The sequence below is a fragment of the Haemaphysalis longicornis genome, unplaced genomic scaffold (genome assembly GCF_048455015.1).
Source record: "Haemaphysalis longicornis isolate Haplotype H1 unplaced genomic scaffold, Haemaphysalis longicornis Haplotype H1 scaffold_8, whole genome shotgun sequence".
In the NCBI taxonomy this organism is placed as follows: Eukaryota; Metazoa; Arthropoda; class Arachnida; order Ixodida; family Ixodidae; genus Haemaphysalis; species Haemaphysalis longicornis.
The window spans coordinates 53,979,578-53,996,983 of NW_027526445.1; the positions used below are offsets into that span (position 1 = coordinate 53,979,578).

At 49.1% G+C, this 17,406-nt stretch overlaps 1 protein-coding gene across 1 annotated transcript in view; it reads left to right on the forward strand.

Annotated features, from left to right (window-relative positions):
- Positions 1–1,391: 1,391 nt before the first annotated feature.
- The window catches only part of Pnpase (polyribonucleotide nucleotidyltransferase 1), a 71,991-nt gene continuing 55,976 nt past the window's right edge, over positions 1,392–17,406 (forward strand). The window contains exons 1-6 of the mRNA XM_077681717.1: positions 1,392–1,656; positions 2,406–2,547; positions 5,237–5,342; positions 7,745–7,794; positions 11,239–11,302; positions 12,986–13,147. Coding sequence (XP_077537843.1) covers positions 1,469–1,656; positions 2,406–2,547; positions 5,237–5,342; positions 7,745–7,794; positions 11,239–11,302; positions 12,986–13,147 — 712 coding nt within the window. The 5' untranslated portion in view covers positions 1,392–1,468. The remainder of the gene's footprint in view (positions 1,657–2,405; positions 2,548–5,236; positions 5,343–7,744; positions 7,795–11,238; positions 11,303–12,985; positions 13,148–17,406) is intronic.

Genomic DNA, 17,406 nt, shown 5'->3' on the forward strand with positions numbered 1-17,406 from the left:
GTCTTCATGGCTATCAACTACCGTGTTACTGTAAACCCTCGCTTGAAATGTACACAGAGTGAGAACGCACTGGTGGATCTAAAGTATACCATCAATTACAAGCCAGGCAAGGTCTGGAACCCGTTTGGTTGTGACAAGTGGCCTGCACACATCAGTTCCCACTGGAATGGCAGGATGAGTGCTGCAGACAGGCTAGGGGCACCGTGACTGCAGTCAAGAGATGCTGCAAGAGAAAGAAATGGAGCATGAGGAATGAAACACCGTTGAGGCAGCAGTAAATAAACAGTCTAGGATGAGTAAAAAAAAGGTCAAACGACAGAGAAGACCACACAAGCAGTGCTCTTGCCCGCCCTGCGTTATCCGGGTCGTTCCCGCTGAATTTCCATCGGTTATTGAACGCCGACTGGCCTCACTATTAAAGATGAAAACACATAACGAAGTAAGCATCCCTTGGCAGGCACTCCTGGCAAGCAAAAGTGCTGGATGCAGTAACGAGGGCAACAAGCTAAAGAAGTGTGTTACAACGCCCTCACTAACCACACGCACACACGAAAACCTTCCCAAGAGCGTCCTGTCACGCTCCTAACTTCACCAATAGATCGTACTGCAAGTTCATTTTCGTTACAACACGGTTAGCACAAGGCACGTTGTCTAGAAAAAGCGTCGAGGCTAACAAGTGATTTTAATGGCGCCACAGTAAAGAAGAGACAGAAACGCCATGGGCGAGACGGGTTTGCATGCGAGCGAGTTTCCGCGCCGTGCAACAAACCATCAACAGCTCGCGATCGCCGACAGAGGCTAACAGAGCAGCATAAACAGTGACAATGACGCAAGACGGTGAGAACGCGCCTTTCAGTAGGAGGTATGCGAACTGATTGCAAACCCGCCAAAATTGAGCGCTCACCTGAGTCGGCCGATGGTGGATAGTTGAACGCCCACAGCTGATTGCAAAGCCGTAGAGCCAGAAGACGCTGGAGCTGTTGAACGACGATTGACAGGGCGACAACCATTCACACTTGCGTTGACAGCAAAAGTCCAACGAGGCTACTTGAATCTGCGCGCACGCCGTGTAGGCAGCACTCGGAAAAATGTAAACATACCGCTCGGGAGCGCTGGGAACAAACGTGACGTCACATCCGCCTAGCGCTCATCCTCACCCGCCGAAACGGTCGGCTAATTCCTCCCCTGAAGGGCAGGTGCTTCACAAGCAGACTACATTCTCAATGTTATGCTACGCTAAAAATAAAATAATAATTTTATTACAATGCAGTCGCTTCTTTTTTTAAACCCAGCAATTGTTTATTTGTTGCTAACAGCTATTTCAAAGGTTTTTTAAAGTCACATTAAAGTAAGCAGCATGCAGCGTCGCCAAGCAGGATAATTTGCACGTGCTCAAAGTTCCAAGCAAAACAAGCCAAAGCACGCGAGCGACGCACATGGCGGCGCCCAGGAACGCTGCTGCCTGAGCATGGAAGTGCCCGCCGCGTACATGAAGTCCATCTCGCAACGCCTGTGCCGGTCTCGAGCCGCCGGGTGCGTCTTGGCCTGCGGGGGCAGAAGACGGCACTGCGGGCTCGGCAGGTCCGGCATCGTAAGGCACGCTCACGGGGCGCCAGCGCTGGGCGAGCACGAAACCCAGGTGCAGCTCTCCAACGAGTGAGTGCGACCTCTCTGCAGCTTCGATCTGCGCTTGGTTAAAACAGACAGCTCGCTAACATGGCTAACGGCAGGCGAGCGCTTGGTTAAAACAGACAGCACGCTGACATGGCTAACGGCAGGCGAATTCTTTTCCGTATCGCTATAGTGCTGTTTTGCAATTCGCGTGGTAGCCAGCTCAAATGACGAGTTCATCTTACTCGCACGTTACTGGACTCAATTAACGCCTTGCCGATCGCTGCTGTTCGCGCGAGACTTGATGTTGGTCACGGTGCAGTCGTTAGGTGACCTCTCGAGTCTGGTAGTACCTCTGTAAAGTAAAATCGTTAAGGAATACAATGCCCAGGGGAGAACCCGGGTCGGGGCACAATGTACACTGGAGTTGCTTCATGTCAAAATGGCGGTGCGTACACTTTGGACGCGTAAGGACGGGCAGTGAGAGGCTCGGTATGTTACGGCTGGTCTGAATTTTGCCAATTTTCCTAGACCCTTCTTCAAAATCGGCGTATCCCCCTCTGCAGATTTCTATTGTTGTTGTTGTTGGAATATAGTCACTAGCAAAAAGTTAGAGGCGACTGGTTGCTAGAAGAAGGGGGTAGAAGCAGTTTCTTCTAGCTCAAGTTGGTGTCCAAGATAGGAAAAGTGCGAGCTTCAGTGTAGAGTCGAGGTCCGGGGAGCAAACTTCACCTTATTTTGGTTAAAAGAGGCATTGCAAACCTTCACTGTTCTTATTCGATTTGTCTTTCCAGCCAGACGCTCAGGTTGTCGTCTGGACGTCTGGCCAAGTTCGCCGACGGCGCAGCGGTTGCACAGATCGGCGACACGTCGGTCATGGTCACCGTGGTCAGCAAGCATAAGCCCTCCACGTCGGCGTCGTTCCTACCACTGGTGGTGCGTAACGCGGCTGTCTTTTAAAGGGGCCTTGTATACGGAATGCACGTTTGGTCCATTAAAAAGGCTGTTTCGTCCTGATAACAATGATAACAGATTTACCGCAAACTTCAATTTAATTATCGATAATTTAACCCTTTGTGGAACAGCGGGACATATACGTCCCACTTTCTATTTGACACTCGCAGCACTGCTGCTTCGTGACAAAGCCCGCGTCTTTGCGTTCGGGTCCCTAACTACACCTACCGACCACAGCAGGGCATTCCACATGCACTTTTGTAGCGTTGCTGTTGAATGGAAACACGTTGCAAGACAAGCAGTATCCTTTGGTTTTTCTGGTCTATTTTTGAAATTTTTGCATTTTTGTGAGCTATGATCAAGCAAGAAAAAATTTCTGGTCTGCAAATGTTATCTTTCTTGCACTAGAGTAACTACTTGGAAACCACCAAGAGCTATATTTTGTGATTTGTGAGTGTGTATAGATAAACGAAGTGAATTTTGCGAGAAGCAGTGCGATTCGCTTAGCGACAGAGCGGGGGCGGTTCATACCGCACCGATGTTATTTTTTGTATAAAGGTCAGAAGAAATATCTCCCAGCCTTCACTGGAAGAACTTCACTGGGATACATCGACACTTAGCATGCCAAAGTCTGATGGCAATGTGCATGCTTGTCAACAATTGTTGAAGAAGAACAAAACATTACGCAGATGTGAGGCAGAAAATCAATACACAGGGGTTATTTGAAATTTCTTTTATGGAGGCTTGATTTTTGCGATAGCAGATGAAATGCTATGTCCACTGAAGAAAAAAAATTCACTCCGTCACCTGCTGTCACTCGCGCCACTATAGCTCCTGGCGGCATTTTAAGAAATCAAGCGGCAACAGTTATGAAAGGGTCCACTAGATAGGTTCCACGTTCTGCTTGGAACGTACGTGGAGTAGGGCAACGTGGTTCTATAAACGCTAAAGTTGGGCGTCTCGATTCGTGCTCGTCTCCACCCTACGGCAGCGCTGGCGTAGAGGAACTTGACTTGGAGCAGTGGAACGCGGTAAATTTAAATTGACTTGAACAAACCTCTAGCGTGTTTATCTTTGGGGGAGCGCGATGGGAGAGGAACAGCATGAGAGGTGAGCGGGAAAGGGAAGGGTTTTCTTGTTTTGCGATCACATACAAGTTTACATCAATTCTAATTTCTAGGTTTAAAGTACTCCCGCTAACCAATTAAAAATGATGCTAATTAAACAACTACTGAAATGCATAATGTGCCTGCCGCAGTGGCTCAGTGGCTAAGGCGTGCTCTTTGCACGAGGACACGGGTTAGATTCTCGGCTGCTTTTCAGGTGAAGGCAAAAAGCAAAAACGCCCGTGTGTACGAGATTTCGGCGCACGTTAAAGATCCCCTGTTGGTCAAAATTGATCTGGAGCCCTCCACTACGGCGCGCCTCATCGCCTGTGTCGCATCGGCGCGTCAAACCCTACAATCAATCAATCAATGAAATCAGAAATGAAAAAATGTGAAGTCTGCTTCCCTTATTGGATGGTTTAAACACTCAGCTTTACGCTGCAAAAGAAATGATCTTTCTAGCTGCTCTACATGCTGGGGTGTACCTCTGGAAAATTTCGTATCACTGCAATACCACTCGCGACGAAAAAGGAGAAAATTAAAAAAAAAATTGTACTTTTTTACATCGAAATAGCACCTGTATGGCTTTTATTAACACCTCGTACTGTTCATGTACCAAATTGTTGGAGAAAAAACTGCAAACTGACGGAAAAGTGGTAGCTAAACAATTCCTTTTTGGGTCAATTTTTTGGTCTTAAAGACCCATGTGCCCCCTCAATGTGCAGCTTAACATGGAAGCTCGCTCTTTGCTGGTCTTCTTGCCAAAGGTGTCAGGGCCCCTCTCATTGTCAAGTTTATTGTAATGGTAACAAAAGTTATTGCTGCGGCTTGAGCACCGCAAGTAACGTGATAGCTACCACACAGCAACCCCCTCACGCACTGGTTTGCTTGTAATGCACACTGCAATTCTCGTGTTGTCTATTGGCAGAGCAGAACTGGCAGAAACACTTTTGTTTACGGAACAATTTTAAAAGAAAGCACAGGCGTGATATTTATAATGTGAGGGCTAAGAACGTAGCCTGCATCGACAGATACTACATCTGATCTCGTATTCCTCAACTCTCCTTTGTGTCATCTTTGCGACAATTGAGAGAGTGACCGCACAAGTTTGCTGCTCTCTGCATCGCTGATTTGCATGGTTGCCCAGCTAGAACGTCCCTTTTAGTGTCCTTGGGTTTTCCGCTCTCTAGAGGACTAACTCTAAGTGACGTGCTAGGCCCTTGGTCGAACTCTAAACGAGCACCTCGAGCGACAAAAGCTCTATTGTCTTTCCTGCGAAGCACAGGACTTGATCAGACTCTTTAAACAGGACTCTATTAACGAGCGCATCATCTTCATCCCAGTCATTGTCATCATCTCTTCATCGATTTCATTTTTTCATACATCTGGTGTAGCAAGCTAGGCGCCTTGGCCAGGCTAACCTCACCAGTATCATTAAAGACTATTCTCTCTCTCTCTCTCTCTCTCTCTTTCTCTCTTTCTTTCTTTCTTTCTTTCTTTGAGGCATTGTGATGCTGCAGTTGCGTGCTGGAAGGAGCCCGATTGGTGTTCCTCTTGCCTTTCAGGTGGACTACCGGCAAAAGGCTGCGGCTGCCGGCCGGATACCGACAAACTTCCTGCGGCGGGAACTGGGCCCCACAGAGAAGGAAATTCTCACAAGTCGAGTCATTGGTGTGTGCTTGCAGACTGCTCAATTTTTTCGTGTGGTTTTTACCGCAAAGCTGTGAATGTCTCGCTTTCCCCACGCAGTGTGCGTAGACACATCGTTGTATAACAGAAGTTTTCTCGGAAGGAGTAGGGTTACAGAAAATGGGGGTGACTCTTCTCTTATCAAAACTACCTTGAAACAAATTAGGTGCATGACGAATGGTCGCTAACACGACTCAAACATTACGTATTTATTTATTCAAAATACCTTACAGGCTCAGCAGGGCATGGGTGAGGGGGCTTGTGGTGGAAATTATAACAAAATAACGGGTGAAAGTTGTACAATAACTAGTCATATGTCATGATACATACGTCAACAAGTCATGTAAGTAGTGCAAAACAAAAAACATAATAACCACATTATCACAACGTCCAGAGAATTTATACAAGGAATAATAACATCAAGTAAAACACAATGCGAAAACTTGGGGAAAAAGGGGGGGGGGGGGGGGGGGGGGCTTCATGTCTGTTGTAAAAAAAGATAACGTGCTCATGGAAGCAAATGCTACCATGTATGTTTAAATTGAAAAATGGATCTGCAAGTGATGACGGAATATTTCCGGGTTAGTGAGCGACGCGATGGTATCGGGAAAGTTGTTTCACAAGCGGATAGCACGTGGCAGAGTGGAATTTGATTTACTATTGAAATGAAATGAAGTGTAAATGAAATAACACCAAATTTCATTTACTTTCTGTAATTAGTTAGTCCGCGGTAAGTTTGTGAACATTACAGAATTCCTGTCCGCTGTCAATGCATCTGCAAAGGGGTCATGGTTACAGAAAATCACTGTAACTCTTAGTTGTTGGCAGGGTGTTGAACAGGAACCGAACCGGACCAAAAACTGGAACCGAAACCGGTATTTTTGTCAGAACGCAAGCCGGACCCGAACCGGAACTGAACCTAAAACATAACTAAAGGTTACCGGTTCATGACGAAACAGTTCAACCATCCGCTCCTGATAATGTGGGGTCAACGCCATTCGGGGCTGTTCTCTTTCACACACTATCAACTTCGCGACTTCTCACGCATGTTTCCTTTCAGATCAGTCACAACACCATCATGGGCATTGGCAGGATTTTGTCATGAGGGGGGGCAAACACGTATTGGGGGGGTTGGGAGAGGCGAGGGGGGGCAGGGGGCAAGCGCCGCTCTTGCACCCCCCTGCCGACGCTCACGAACACCATCACACTCTCTTTGTTGTTACGTGAGGATGGGTATGCACACAAATGCCACAACACTGCTGCTGCTGCTGGTAGTGCAAATAGAGTGCAAGGCTGAGCAAACAAAATGGCACGCCCTTGAGGACCTGCAGCAGGCGTGAAGCGTCTACTTTGCCCTTGCCTCGCTGCAACTGTGTAGGGACAGTCTGGCCGCAAGATTGCTGCACTGCGCAGAGGCGAAGGCCCACACGGGAAATTTGCATACTCGTTGCGTTTTATAATTTGCTTAAAACAAAGGTCGTACACCTTCAGAGTGTAAATACATGACAAATGTGACCCTCTAGAGCTGCTCGGCTGCTGACTGCAAGAATGCAGGTTTGATCGCCACACCTAGTGCCCGTTTTTCTGGCGTAGACGAAAAGTAAAAACTTCTGTGGGCGACATTTGGACGCACCTTTAAAGATCCCCGGGTAGTCTAAATTGCTCTACCAGCCTGCAATATACAGTATACAGTAACTTTGGGGCATCAAACGGGTCAATATTTTTTGATAAGTGCGTTTCAGTGGGGGAGAAAAAGCGCCCAGCGCGTCGTTTTAAATTATTTTGCACTGAATTCCTACACGAAATTGACCGCTCTTTTTTGCTACCCCAAGTCATGGAATTAGCAAATACCAAAAGGTAAGATTCGCTCTGTAGATATCTCTTCCTTTGTCCAGCCTTTAACGTATCCAAATGAGCCATCACAGCAAAAGCAGCGAGCGCTGCGGTGCCTGGTGTAACAGCGAGTTTTCCAGGACGTGTAGAGCGGACAGGTTTTGCGCTTTTTTGACATATCCATGTATATCCATGTAATGGTAATCCTAGTCGTCTTATCCGAGAACGACATTTAGTCATCAATTAATGTGGGAAATTTTTCCTCCCAGCATTTTCGTTTGGTTTAAGCCACGAGCAGACCCAACCATCGAAGATACCTTTTTGTGTGTCTGTCAGTATCCCCCGGGTAATTGAATAAGCAGCTGCTTCTTGGTAAGTGCAAATAAAAACCTCTAAAGATGTAAGGGTTATGATGTTTGAGCAGAGGGACGTTGCAGTTTCGTTGTGCTCACAGCGGCATTTTTGGGGATGTTTTTTTTTGGTTTGAAAAGTTTGTGTAAACCTATACATCAGGGTGGTGGGCGTTCATTCACGGGGTGTTTCCATTGCAGATCGCTCCCTAAGGCCACTCTTCCCTGCCGGGTATTTCTACGAGACGCAGGTATCGATGCATCTCCACTGACTGCTTTCTCGTTGGTGTTTCTGGTGTGTCCCGTATTTTCGCGCGTATAACCTGCCCCTGCATGTAATCCTCACCCCTACTTTCAGCCCGCCAGAAAAGAAAAAAAATCAGTAGCATTTCGGCTGGCGTACCCGCAAATTCTCCCGCCATTTTTTCGCGGGGCTACCATGGTTGCCAGACCAGGACTGCCCTCTCTTGATTAGCTGGCATCATCCATAAAGGCAGCGGATCTGTCAGCCCGCTCTGGCTACAAACCCCTGCGTGCTCGCCGCGCGGGCTCGGGCTTGAGCCCGGGTTTATTTTTTTGCTTCGTCCCAACGGGAGGTGCTACAAACGTATGGGGCCCGTAAAGGCCGCGGATCTGTAAGCTCGTTCTGGTTACAAACCCCTGCTCACTCGTGCCGTGGGCTTGGGCTCGAGCCTGGTTTTTTTTCGCTTCGTCCCCACGGGAGTTACTACAAACGTATGGGGCCCGTAAAGGCAGTCCGTAAAGGGGAGGGCAGTCCTGGTCTGGCAACCATGGGGAGGAAGCGGAAAAAAAAACCCGGGCTCGAGCCCGAGCCCGCGGCGCAAGCGCGCAGGGGTTTGTATATCCAGAGCGGGCTGACAGATCTGCGGTCTTTACGGATGATGCGAGCTAATCAACAGAGGGCAGTCCTGGTCTGGCAACCACGGTAGCCCCGCGAAAAAATGGCGGGAGAATTTGCGGGTACGCCAGCCGAAATGCTACCAAAAAATCCCTGCGTATTGCCCGCACAATCGATACACGAGAGGCTGCACCAAAGCTACTGCTCAAGCAACAAATCACATACTATGTAGACAGAAAAAGTGCATATATAGCAAGTAGAATACGCTGTCCGCAAGGCAAAGTCCTAATTCACTCAGTGTCACTGCTCTCGCTAGAGCTATCACTGGAGCCGCAGTCCTCACTGTTGTACACAAGGTCATCTTCACGGCACAACGTGCAGTGCAGCTTCACTGCACAACGCGCGTTGCCGTGAAGCTGCACTAAAGGAAAGACCCGGCGTACTATCCGCACCCATACTTCGCCAGTGAAATTTTAGCATTTTGCCGCGGGTTATACGCGCGAAAATATGGTACTGTATTCACTGGTTGAGGCATTATGCCACTGACTGTCTGTATCTTCCACTATACAGCCAACATGTCAGCATGGATATGGGGAAAAATGACTGCCACGAATTCAATCGCAAGGGTCAATGCATACCCCACAGTGAAATTCAGAAACGTTGCACGCATTGCAAAAGTTGGATGTTGAGCGATGTTCAATTGGACACAAATACTTTCACATAAAACCTGCCGCGGTAGCTCAGTGGCTAAGGTGTTGCGCTGCTGAGCGCGAGGCCGTTTTTCTGATGGCGGCGAAGACCAAAAACGCCCGTGTGTACGAGATTTTGGCGCACTTTAAAGATCCCGAGGTGGTTTAAAATTAATCCGGAGCCCTCCACTACGGCGCGCCTCATTGCCTGCGTTGCGTCGGTGCGTTAGATCCTACAATCAATCAATCACTTTCACATAAAAGAAAGTGGTAGTTCAATTATCAGTCTGGGCCAAAACATTGTCCCACCTTTGTGACTATGCCGATATAATGTCAGGTGGGACTTTGCGAGAGTCTTGCGAGAAAGGAGCGATCTACAGGTACTTGCATTTGCAGATGTACTGTCATGGGCCCGTGAAACGTGATCACAAAAATGTGAATCAGAACACACGGAGAGAGTGATTTCTTTCCATGCAAGCCAAATTGACGCATGGCTTAATTAGCGCAAGAAAGTTTTGAAATGTTGCTTTGCAAATACACCAATAGCTCGCCCTTATTGGACCTCCACAAACGGTACCTTTCAGTTTTGCGTGTTCTGCTTCATATTTTCGCTTTCCAATTTCAATTGTCAATGACTGTACTTTTTGGCTGGGTTTTTGCTCCATGGGGAGGAATCTTTTGATGACCACTGGTACGTTTGCTATATTAGCAAATACAATGTACCGTATAAACCGGAATGTAGGTCGAGTTTTTTTCCAAAAAAATCTGCACAAAAGTCACCCCTTGTCTTATATAGCGGTCATTGGCAGAATGTAAATCGTTGTCTGGCAACAATGTGCAAGCGTAGTCCGTCGCCAATCGCCATTCGTGTCGGACTGCTCTCTCGCTCTATCAGGCCTTTATTTGATTTCGCTTTTCTCTAGTTTTTCGTCTTTTACTCGTCTATTATGCGTGCGTGCGTACATTTTTGTACGTCTCTGTTCCGAGATGAGTGGCGGCAGTCGACGCCAGTTCACCGCGGCGTTTAAGGTGACGGTGATTGCGTCACCGAGCAGAATGGAAATATGGCGGCGTAACGCCAGTTAGGCGTTTCAGAGAAAAGTGTGCGGTACTGGCGGAGCCAGAAAGCTAAGCTGTGCACGTGCAACCCCCGAAACCGATCGTTCCGTGGACGTCAAGCGGTGCACCCCGAGTTGGAGAACAAAGTGGTGGACTTCGTCCGGGAACTTCGCTCACGATCGCTCCGGAGGCCATGCGCGGACCGGCTCCGTGAACTGTACAATGAGTGGATAGCCGGCGACAACAAAAAGACCTATACGGGCCGGTTGCGACCGTGTCAAGCTGGGTGTCCTTCTCTGGGCAGTCGCTGCCTGACGACATGGCTACACGAGCGTTCAGGAAGTGCTCCATCAGCAATTAGGAATTACCACCACCGCAAAATAAGACCCGGCACCAGCGGGGCCACATCTGATACGGCGCTTTTTCGATAAACAGTGCGCGGTGCATGAAAGGGACCGAGCTCACGATCCACCCCGAGCCGCTGCGAGTTCGCCACCGATTAAAAGTCACGTGCTGCACTGCAGCAACGCACACCGCGAAAGGGCAAGGCCAGGCCACCGCACACATGCGGCCAGATTTTTCGTTCGCTTATCCATCCTTGAGCGGAGTGCGGAATTCATGGTGTCAACAAAACTTGCCCGTAGCAGACGGCAGTCGGAGGAGCGTAATGCGGAAGTACGTCACCGCTGACTAGCGCAGCATCATGGGAGGGAGTGCTCGCGCGCCGTCAACAGTTGAAAAGAGGAGGAAACGCGGCGCGACGATAATGCGCGGTTTTTGATTTACGATTTCTCAGCTAATACTCATCGCTTTATCTTGCGGGAGGAGATTGCTAATACATTGTCTTATTTGGTTACATGTACATCCACGCATCGGCGGAAGGTATTTCAGGACCCCTTTAAGGTTGTGTCAGAAATATACGGACATATTTTCTCCTTTTTTGGGGTGCTACATGGCCACGTGGCCATGTGGTTTAATGCAGGGCAGTGTTATGTGCGTGAAAATGCAGTATATAATCTGGACTTCTCATTGTGGTGGTTACAAGTCTGCCTTGACTAGGCTTCACTGTGGGCCATCTTTCCTTTCAGCTGGTGTGCAACCTGCTCGCGGTGGACGGCGTCAATGACCCGGACATCGTCAGCCTCAATGCAGGTGAGCCGACTGTCGAGGCAGGCATTTACTAGTGCTCGCCACAGTTCTTCGGGTGGGCAGTAAGTGTAGAGAACGCCACCTGTTGATTGGAGTAACTGGGAGGTGGCGCCCCCACTCTGTATAAAGGCATTGGTGGGCATTAAACGGGGCTTTTGCTGTTCGTGATCTGCGCGTTGTTGGGTCATTCTTCGCGGGCCCACATTTGGCCCGGCTAGCGGCGTCCGCGCTACCCGCGCGTGTCTCTACAGTAAGTGGCACGATTCTCTTCCACCCATTGTTGAAGGCGCAGTATTGCAAATGCCGGTTTTGCGGGCGCAAAAGATGCCTTACGCACTTGGCGGCATATCAGTGATTCGTTTTTGTTTTATTTTTCATCTCATTTTCGAAAGTTCACGAGTAGTGCCCGCAGAAGCTCCTTCGGGTAGATAAAACCACTTAATTTATCTCCGGTATCATTTGCCGCCACGAGTTTTAAGCACGATTTTCGCAAAATGGGCGACTGTGCTATTTTTGTCAACAGTTAGAGAAAAACGAGTGCATCCCTTGAACTCAGATGCGTGAAGAGACCATGACTTCTTGCTCACTAGAACTGTTTGGCTAAGTCCCCCTTCCACCATTAAACAGCACATAACAATGACAGCCTCTTTTAAAGGAGCTAGAAGGGGTGCTAGGATGTGAGCAGTGGCGATTTCTAAGGGCCTTGCGGAACGCCCACAAAAAACGGCTCCGCAGAGGCACCAGTTTATCACAGCTGCCCTGTGCATTGCATTCGCATCGTCAACTTTCACCAACAGGCTGCGGTGTTAGGTGTGAGTGGTCGTGGTGTGGGTAATGAACAAACAAATGTTAAAACCTCACTGCGAGGTGTCGGTGTCATTCGTGTTACCCATTGTCTGGTTGTGGGAGGAGAGTAGCAGATATAAGTAGGGTGCCAACAGGGAAATAGGTGGACAGGGTGGCTTTTGGCACCCCTGTGCGTGTGCTGTACGGGAAGAAAGTTAGCAGTATGCCGTCCAATTAGCATGCGGGGTGGCATCACCGTGGCACCCTCGTTGTGAAGGCGGTGGCCTAGTTAGCCACGTACCGGCTGTTAGAGGAGCCGTAGAGGCAAAATACGAGTTTCTTTTATTCTAAAGATTTGCGCTTTTATAGTGCCCCAAGCAAGTGATGCTTTATTCACTGAGAAATTAATCATTTTGAGCCAGAATGTCAGTTCTCCCTCTGCACAATGTTGTATACTGGGCGGATCTATGAAACAAAAGTTAGTAAGTTTGTCTAATGCTGTGGCAAACAGTTAAATGTCTTTTGTTAGCCTGGTTACTGCCTGTCTCCATAGCTGGCGCAGCAGTGCCGCTGAAGAACGATTGTCCACACATGGCGTTTTTCTTTTTTTTTGTGTGACTTAACTTGTACCTGGCCTGTTGTTACTGTTGGTAGTAATCGTGCCTTAAAATGTTCTGCATGACCCGACAAAAAGGGTCATGTAAGTGGCAGTGTCGCTTATGCCACTTGAACGAAACATGCTTTGTGCTGATAGCTTGAAAATATCTCGATCAGCAGCGAGTTCGCGACGTGTGCCTATGCTGTCTGCTCCCTCTTGCCCCACGGCAACTCTCAATATTCGCTACAACTGCCGCGTTAGAGGAGTAATGCAGAAACGCCGTCTCATTTGCTGAATTGCAGCGTCGGCGGCACTGTCCATCTCTGACGTGCCCTGGAACGGACCGGTCGGGGCGGTTCGCGTGGGTCTCATCGACGGCGACATCGTCATCAACCCTACGCGGCGCCAGATGACACAAAGCGCACTGAACCTCATTGTGGCTGGGGCTGAGCATAACCAGGTTGGTGAGTAGCCTCCACTCCCTTGCCGTACTCTTTCTGCATTCGTTATGGCCGTGTTCCTTGTTTTGTCATCACACGTTCGATTCCCGGCCCCAATATTCTCTTCCAAGATAGGTACCGTATTTATTCGAAAATAGGTCGAGCACGAATATAGGTCGACCCCCTAAAAATTGAAGTCGCCGAAAAAATAATAATATATTCGATTATAGGTCGACCCATACTTTTAAGAAAAAACTTGAGGAAACTTTTTTAAAATTCCCATTTATTTACAATGCGGTCACCTCACTGGTCGGGGTTGGAGCCACACACTGCGTCGTCGTCGGAACTTGCGCCACAGTTCGTTACCCACCCCCGCCGCCGACTGGCTTTGAAGGCTGAACGGCCAATCCCGCCTCGCAGCACTAACTGTTGAGCTTTGGTCTGAATATCTTCGCAGGACACTCGGTGTCTTTTCGCACGCTCCTCTTTCATGTGCAGCCGGAGTTTTTTCTCGAGAGCATCGTGCCTCGAAACGCACGACGCAGTCCCTTCAAAAAGTTCGTCCCGCTGTTTCTGCCATCCCCTGATCAGCTTTTCATTAACGACTAACTCTCGCTGAGCGGCACAGTTGTTCAAGTTCTCAGCAAACAGGATCACCCGCCGCTTAAAGTCCGACGTGACATCGCGCAATGCGCACGAGAAAAACATTGTGTGCGGAAATCACAACGAAGCAAACACAAAGAAAGCGCATGAAACGGAGAACGGGAGATAGTAGAGACAGCGAGCGAAGCAGGCAACCCCGTTCCGTTCACGAGGTGGCTACGCTAGGTGGCGAAAGTCACCTCCTTTACCCCCACCTCGCGCTAGCCGCTACCGTGGCTCCGAAGACACCAAGCCAAGCCAATCTGGCTCTCGTGTCCGGTTCGGCCGCAGGTAATGCGCGATAGCCGGCAGTGACTGTGGGTGGTTTTCTTACGCTGATTGTTTTGTTATTTTTTTCTTTATTTTCTTGCCTGTCTTTGTTCTAGATGCTCCGCGCTGCCGCCTCAAATTGAGGAGCGCCGGGCGCGACGGAGAAACGGATCGCTCGGTGCGCTCGCCATTTTTGATCACGACTATAGATCGAGGTTCTTCGGTCACGATTATAGGTCGACCCTCAATTTTTAAGCACATTTTCGGAAAAAAAAGGTCGACCTATATTCGAATAAATACCATCGAGGCATTTCAGGCGTGGTGCAGTATCTTAGTTAAGCGTGTTCGTATGCCGCACATTTACATAAAAACTTTATCATCCCTCCCTAAAGAAAGTTTTCTTATGCGAGAACTGCACCAGACTTTCGTTGAAAGTGTGCCCAATCGACCTTCTGAAGCCTTCAAAGATGCAGATTGCAAATGAAGAGTGAACCCATGCGACGATTTTTCGCGCACTAAGTAAACGCATCTACGAACGATGTGAATGCGCACCGATACGTGGTTTATGAGGTAAAGGTACACTGTTGGGCTCCTCCTTCATGATCAATGCGTGTACTGTGTTATCTATACAACCACTCCTTTTTCGTCATTTTCATGTAACCATTGTGACAGAGTGGATGCCATCTAGGAAGGCCGGTTTCACACGCGCCGTGTGTGTAGATCAGAGCTTTTCGTTTGACCAACCGCTCTGCGGAGAATTGCATTACCTTTTTGATGGGGCATCATCGGTGCCACTGAAAAACCTTTCGCTTTAGAAGAATGCGCAGAACTGAACGTAAGGAACTTTTTGCTGTAAAAGAAATACGGGTCTTGTAAAAATCATGCCTCGAACCCAGGCCGTTCGCACCGAAACCTGCGGTTCTACCCCTTAGGCTGCTGAGACTGAAGGGAGGTAGTTAAAATAAATGGGACCCGCTAAAGGGACAGGGTATTGGTCGAGTGATGATGTTGTTGAAGATGGCTCGCTGATCAAAGGCAACGTAGAGGACGACGGTCTACTCGGCGATACTCACACTTCATTGCAATATTTACTACTCAGTGACGACAAACATCGCAGTAGCATTGTTCGAGAGGAACTCAAGACCAGCCCGCATCAAGCGGGGCTCTCTCAGGGTGTCTAGCGACCGGGAAAACCGGGAAAAGTCAGGGAATTTCGAGCCACCTGGAAAAGTCAGGAAATTGTCAGGGAATTTTCCAATCAAGTGGTACCAGTCAGGGAAAACCACTTCGGGGCCTGCCCACACTGTTTAGAATTGGTGAAACCAGTGTTGGAGGCCCCCAAGTAGTTACCGAACGCAACACGTTCGCGCGTGACGAAAGCGTGCACCACATGAAACGTTTCCTGGTTCTTCTGCAAGCGAAAACGCGCCGCGCACGCCTGGGGCGCGCTGACGCCGCTACGGAAACCACCCGCACGGTGCGTGCCGAGCGGAAGGCGCGGCATCATGGCGGCAGCACCGGCCGCGGAGTAGTGCGGTAGCTCAACGGCCGCTTTTACCGCTCTTTAAAATGCTACTCAAGGCACAAACGCACTTGCTTGTGCAGGAAAGGAGCCACCGCAGGCCCGAAATCATAGACGCGGCCGTGAAAACACCGCACACGAATTGCATGCAGAAACTCGCCGTGCGGTTCACGCACGTCTCAGCTGGCTTAAGTTGCTGGGTGCACTTGCGCAGAGGGACGATGTAGGTGGTGCCCAAATCACACGCACAATGCGCTTTTTTTTCGGCGAATTTTAAAAGGCAACGCTTTTCTGGAGCTAACTTTGAAAGAACTTCTTTCTTGTGACTTCAGGAGCCAGAATTACATAATCAAAAAGGAACATGACATGATTTAGCATGAACCGCATGCGGCGTTTTCTGCTCGCGAAAACGCGCCGCGCACGTCACAGGCGCGCGGACGCTGCCGCGGAACCACCCGCACACTGCGCGCGGTGCTGCCGGCGGCGGCTTCGACCGCGAAGTTTGAGCGACAGCTTCTAAGCGCTCTCTCTCTAAAATGCCGCACAAGGCACGCACGAAGTTGCTTGAGCGGTAAAGGAGGTTATAATGGGGGCGAAAACGGTACTATAAAAATCATCCACGCCGCTAGTGAAAGCGCCCATGCAATACCTGCCGGGGCGGTAAGCCTAAGCATCTGTGGCGGAGCCAGCCGGCTGTCTCGAGCCCTTCGAAACTGCTGCCATGAAGGGCGCGCCTCCCCATTGGCGCAAGTCGTCAAGCTCCTCCCACTGCCGCGCGCGACGCGCGTCGTTTTCTGAGCGAAACAGAAGCTGCCGCGCGCGCGAATCATCGACGGGGCGTCAAAAAAATGCACGCGCAACGCCGACGAGCCCGGCTCACGTTGCATGTAGAGCCAGGACAAAGAAAAAAAGCAAAAGGTGCTCGCTGAAGCGTAACTTGAAGCTTCTATCCCGCAAGATGAAATAAACTCTCTGAAGCTGTAACTGAAGGCAAGCAAACCTCAAGCTGAATGAATAAACTGAAGTTAATCAAAGTGCGTTTTGAGAATTAGGGCACTTGCAACAAATGTGTTTTTCCCTACGATAGAATGTGTTTTTTCTATGCTTTTTATATGCTTCACAGACCATTTCCACAGAACGGCTCCTGTTGTATAGGTCAGGGAATTTCGACTAAAATGGTCATGGAAAACATGGGAAAGTCAGGGATATTGATTTAGGCAATTTGCTAGACACCCTGTCTCTCCTCCTCTCTCCGTGCTACACAAAACACCTTGGTTTCATTTAAAAAAGCACGCCTTCAAGGAAGGCAGTTCCAAAAAGACAGGAGGAGGGCACATAATGAACATTTCTGGCCGATCATAGGCCGCACAGCAGCCGAAAAGCCAGAGCTCGTAATTAGGCATGTGACCCGTGCCTTCTCCCAAGCTTCTCCCGTTCCCACGTGAACCAGACATCACTACCAAGAAAATATTCGCACCAGAGGCGATGCAACCCCCAGACTTAACAGAGTTGTTCTTGAAGCAGGCGCTCAAAGCAATAGCAGGAGTGTTTGAAGGGGAAAAAAAATCAAATCCGCTCCGTCTAACAACGACAGTGGTGTAAACGCGAAGCTTTCTTGCGCATGAGAATCAAACGGCGAAGTGGCCAAGTCAAAGCCGCTGCAATCACAGTCAAAACATCAATGATGCGTGTGAGTCAAAGTCTAGGCTCAGACGACGGCAGACAAATCCCTCGCGTGAAAGCTGAGTCAATAACGTTGTTCAAAGTTCAGCGTTCAAATTCACTTTAAAATCCAAACTGTCGTGACCGTTTCGGAATGGCGCAGTCGGATAGACGTCGGCTTCATAAC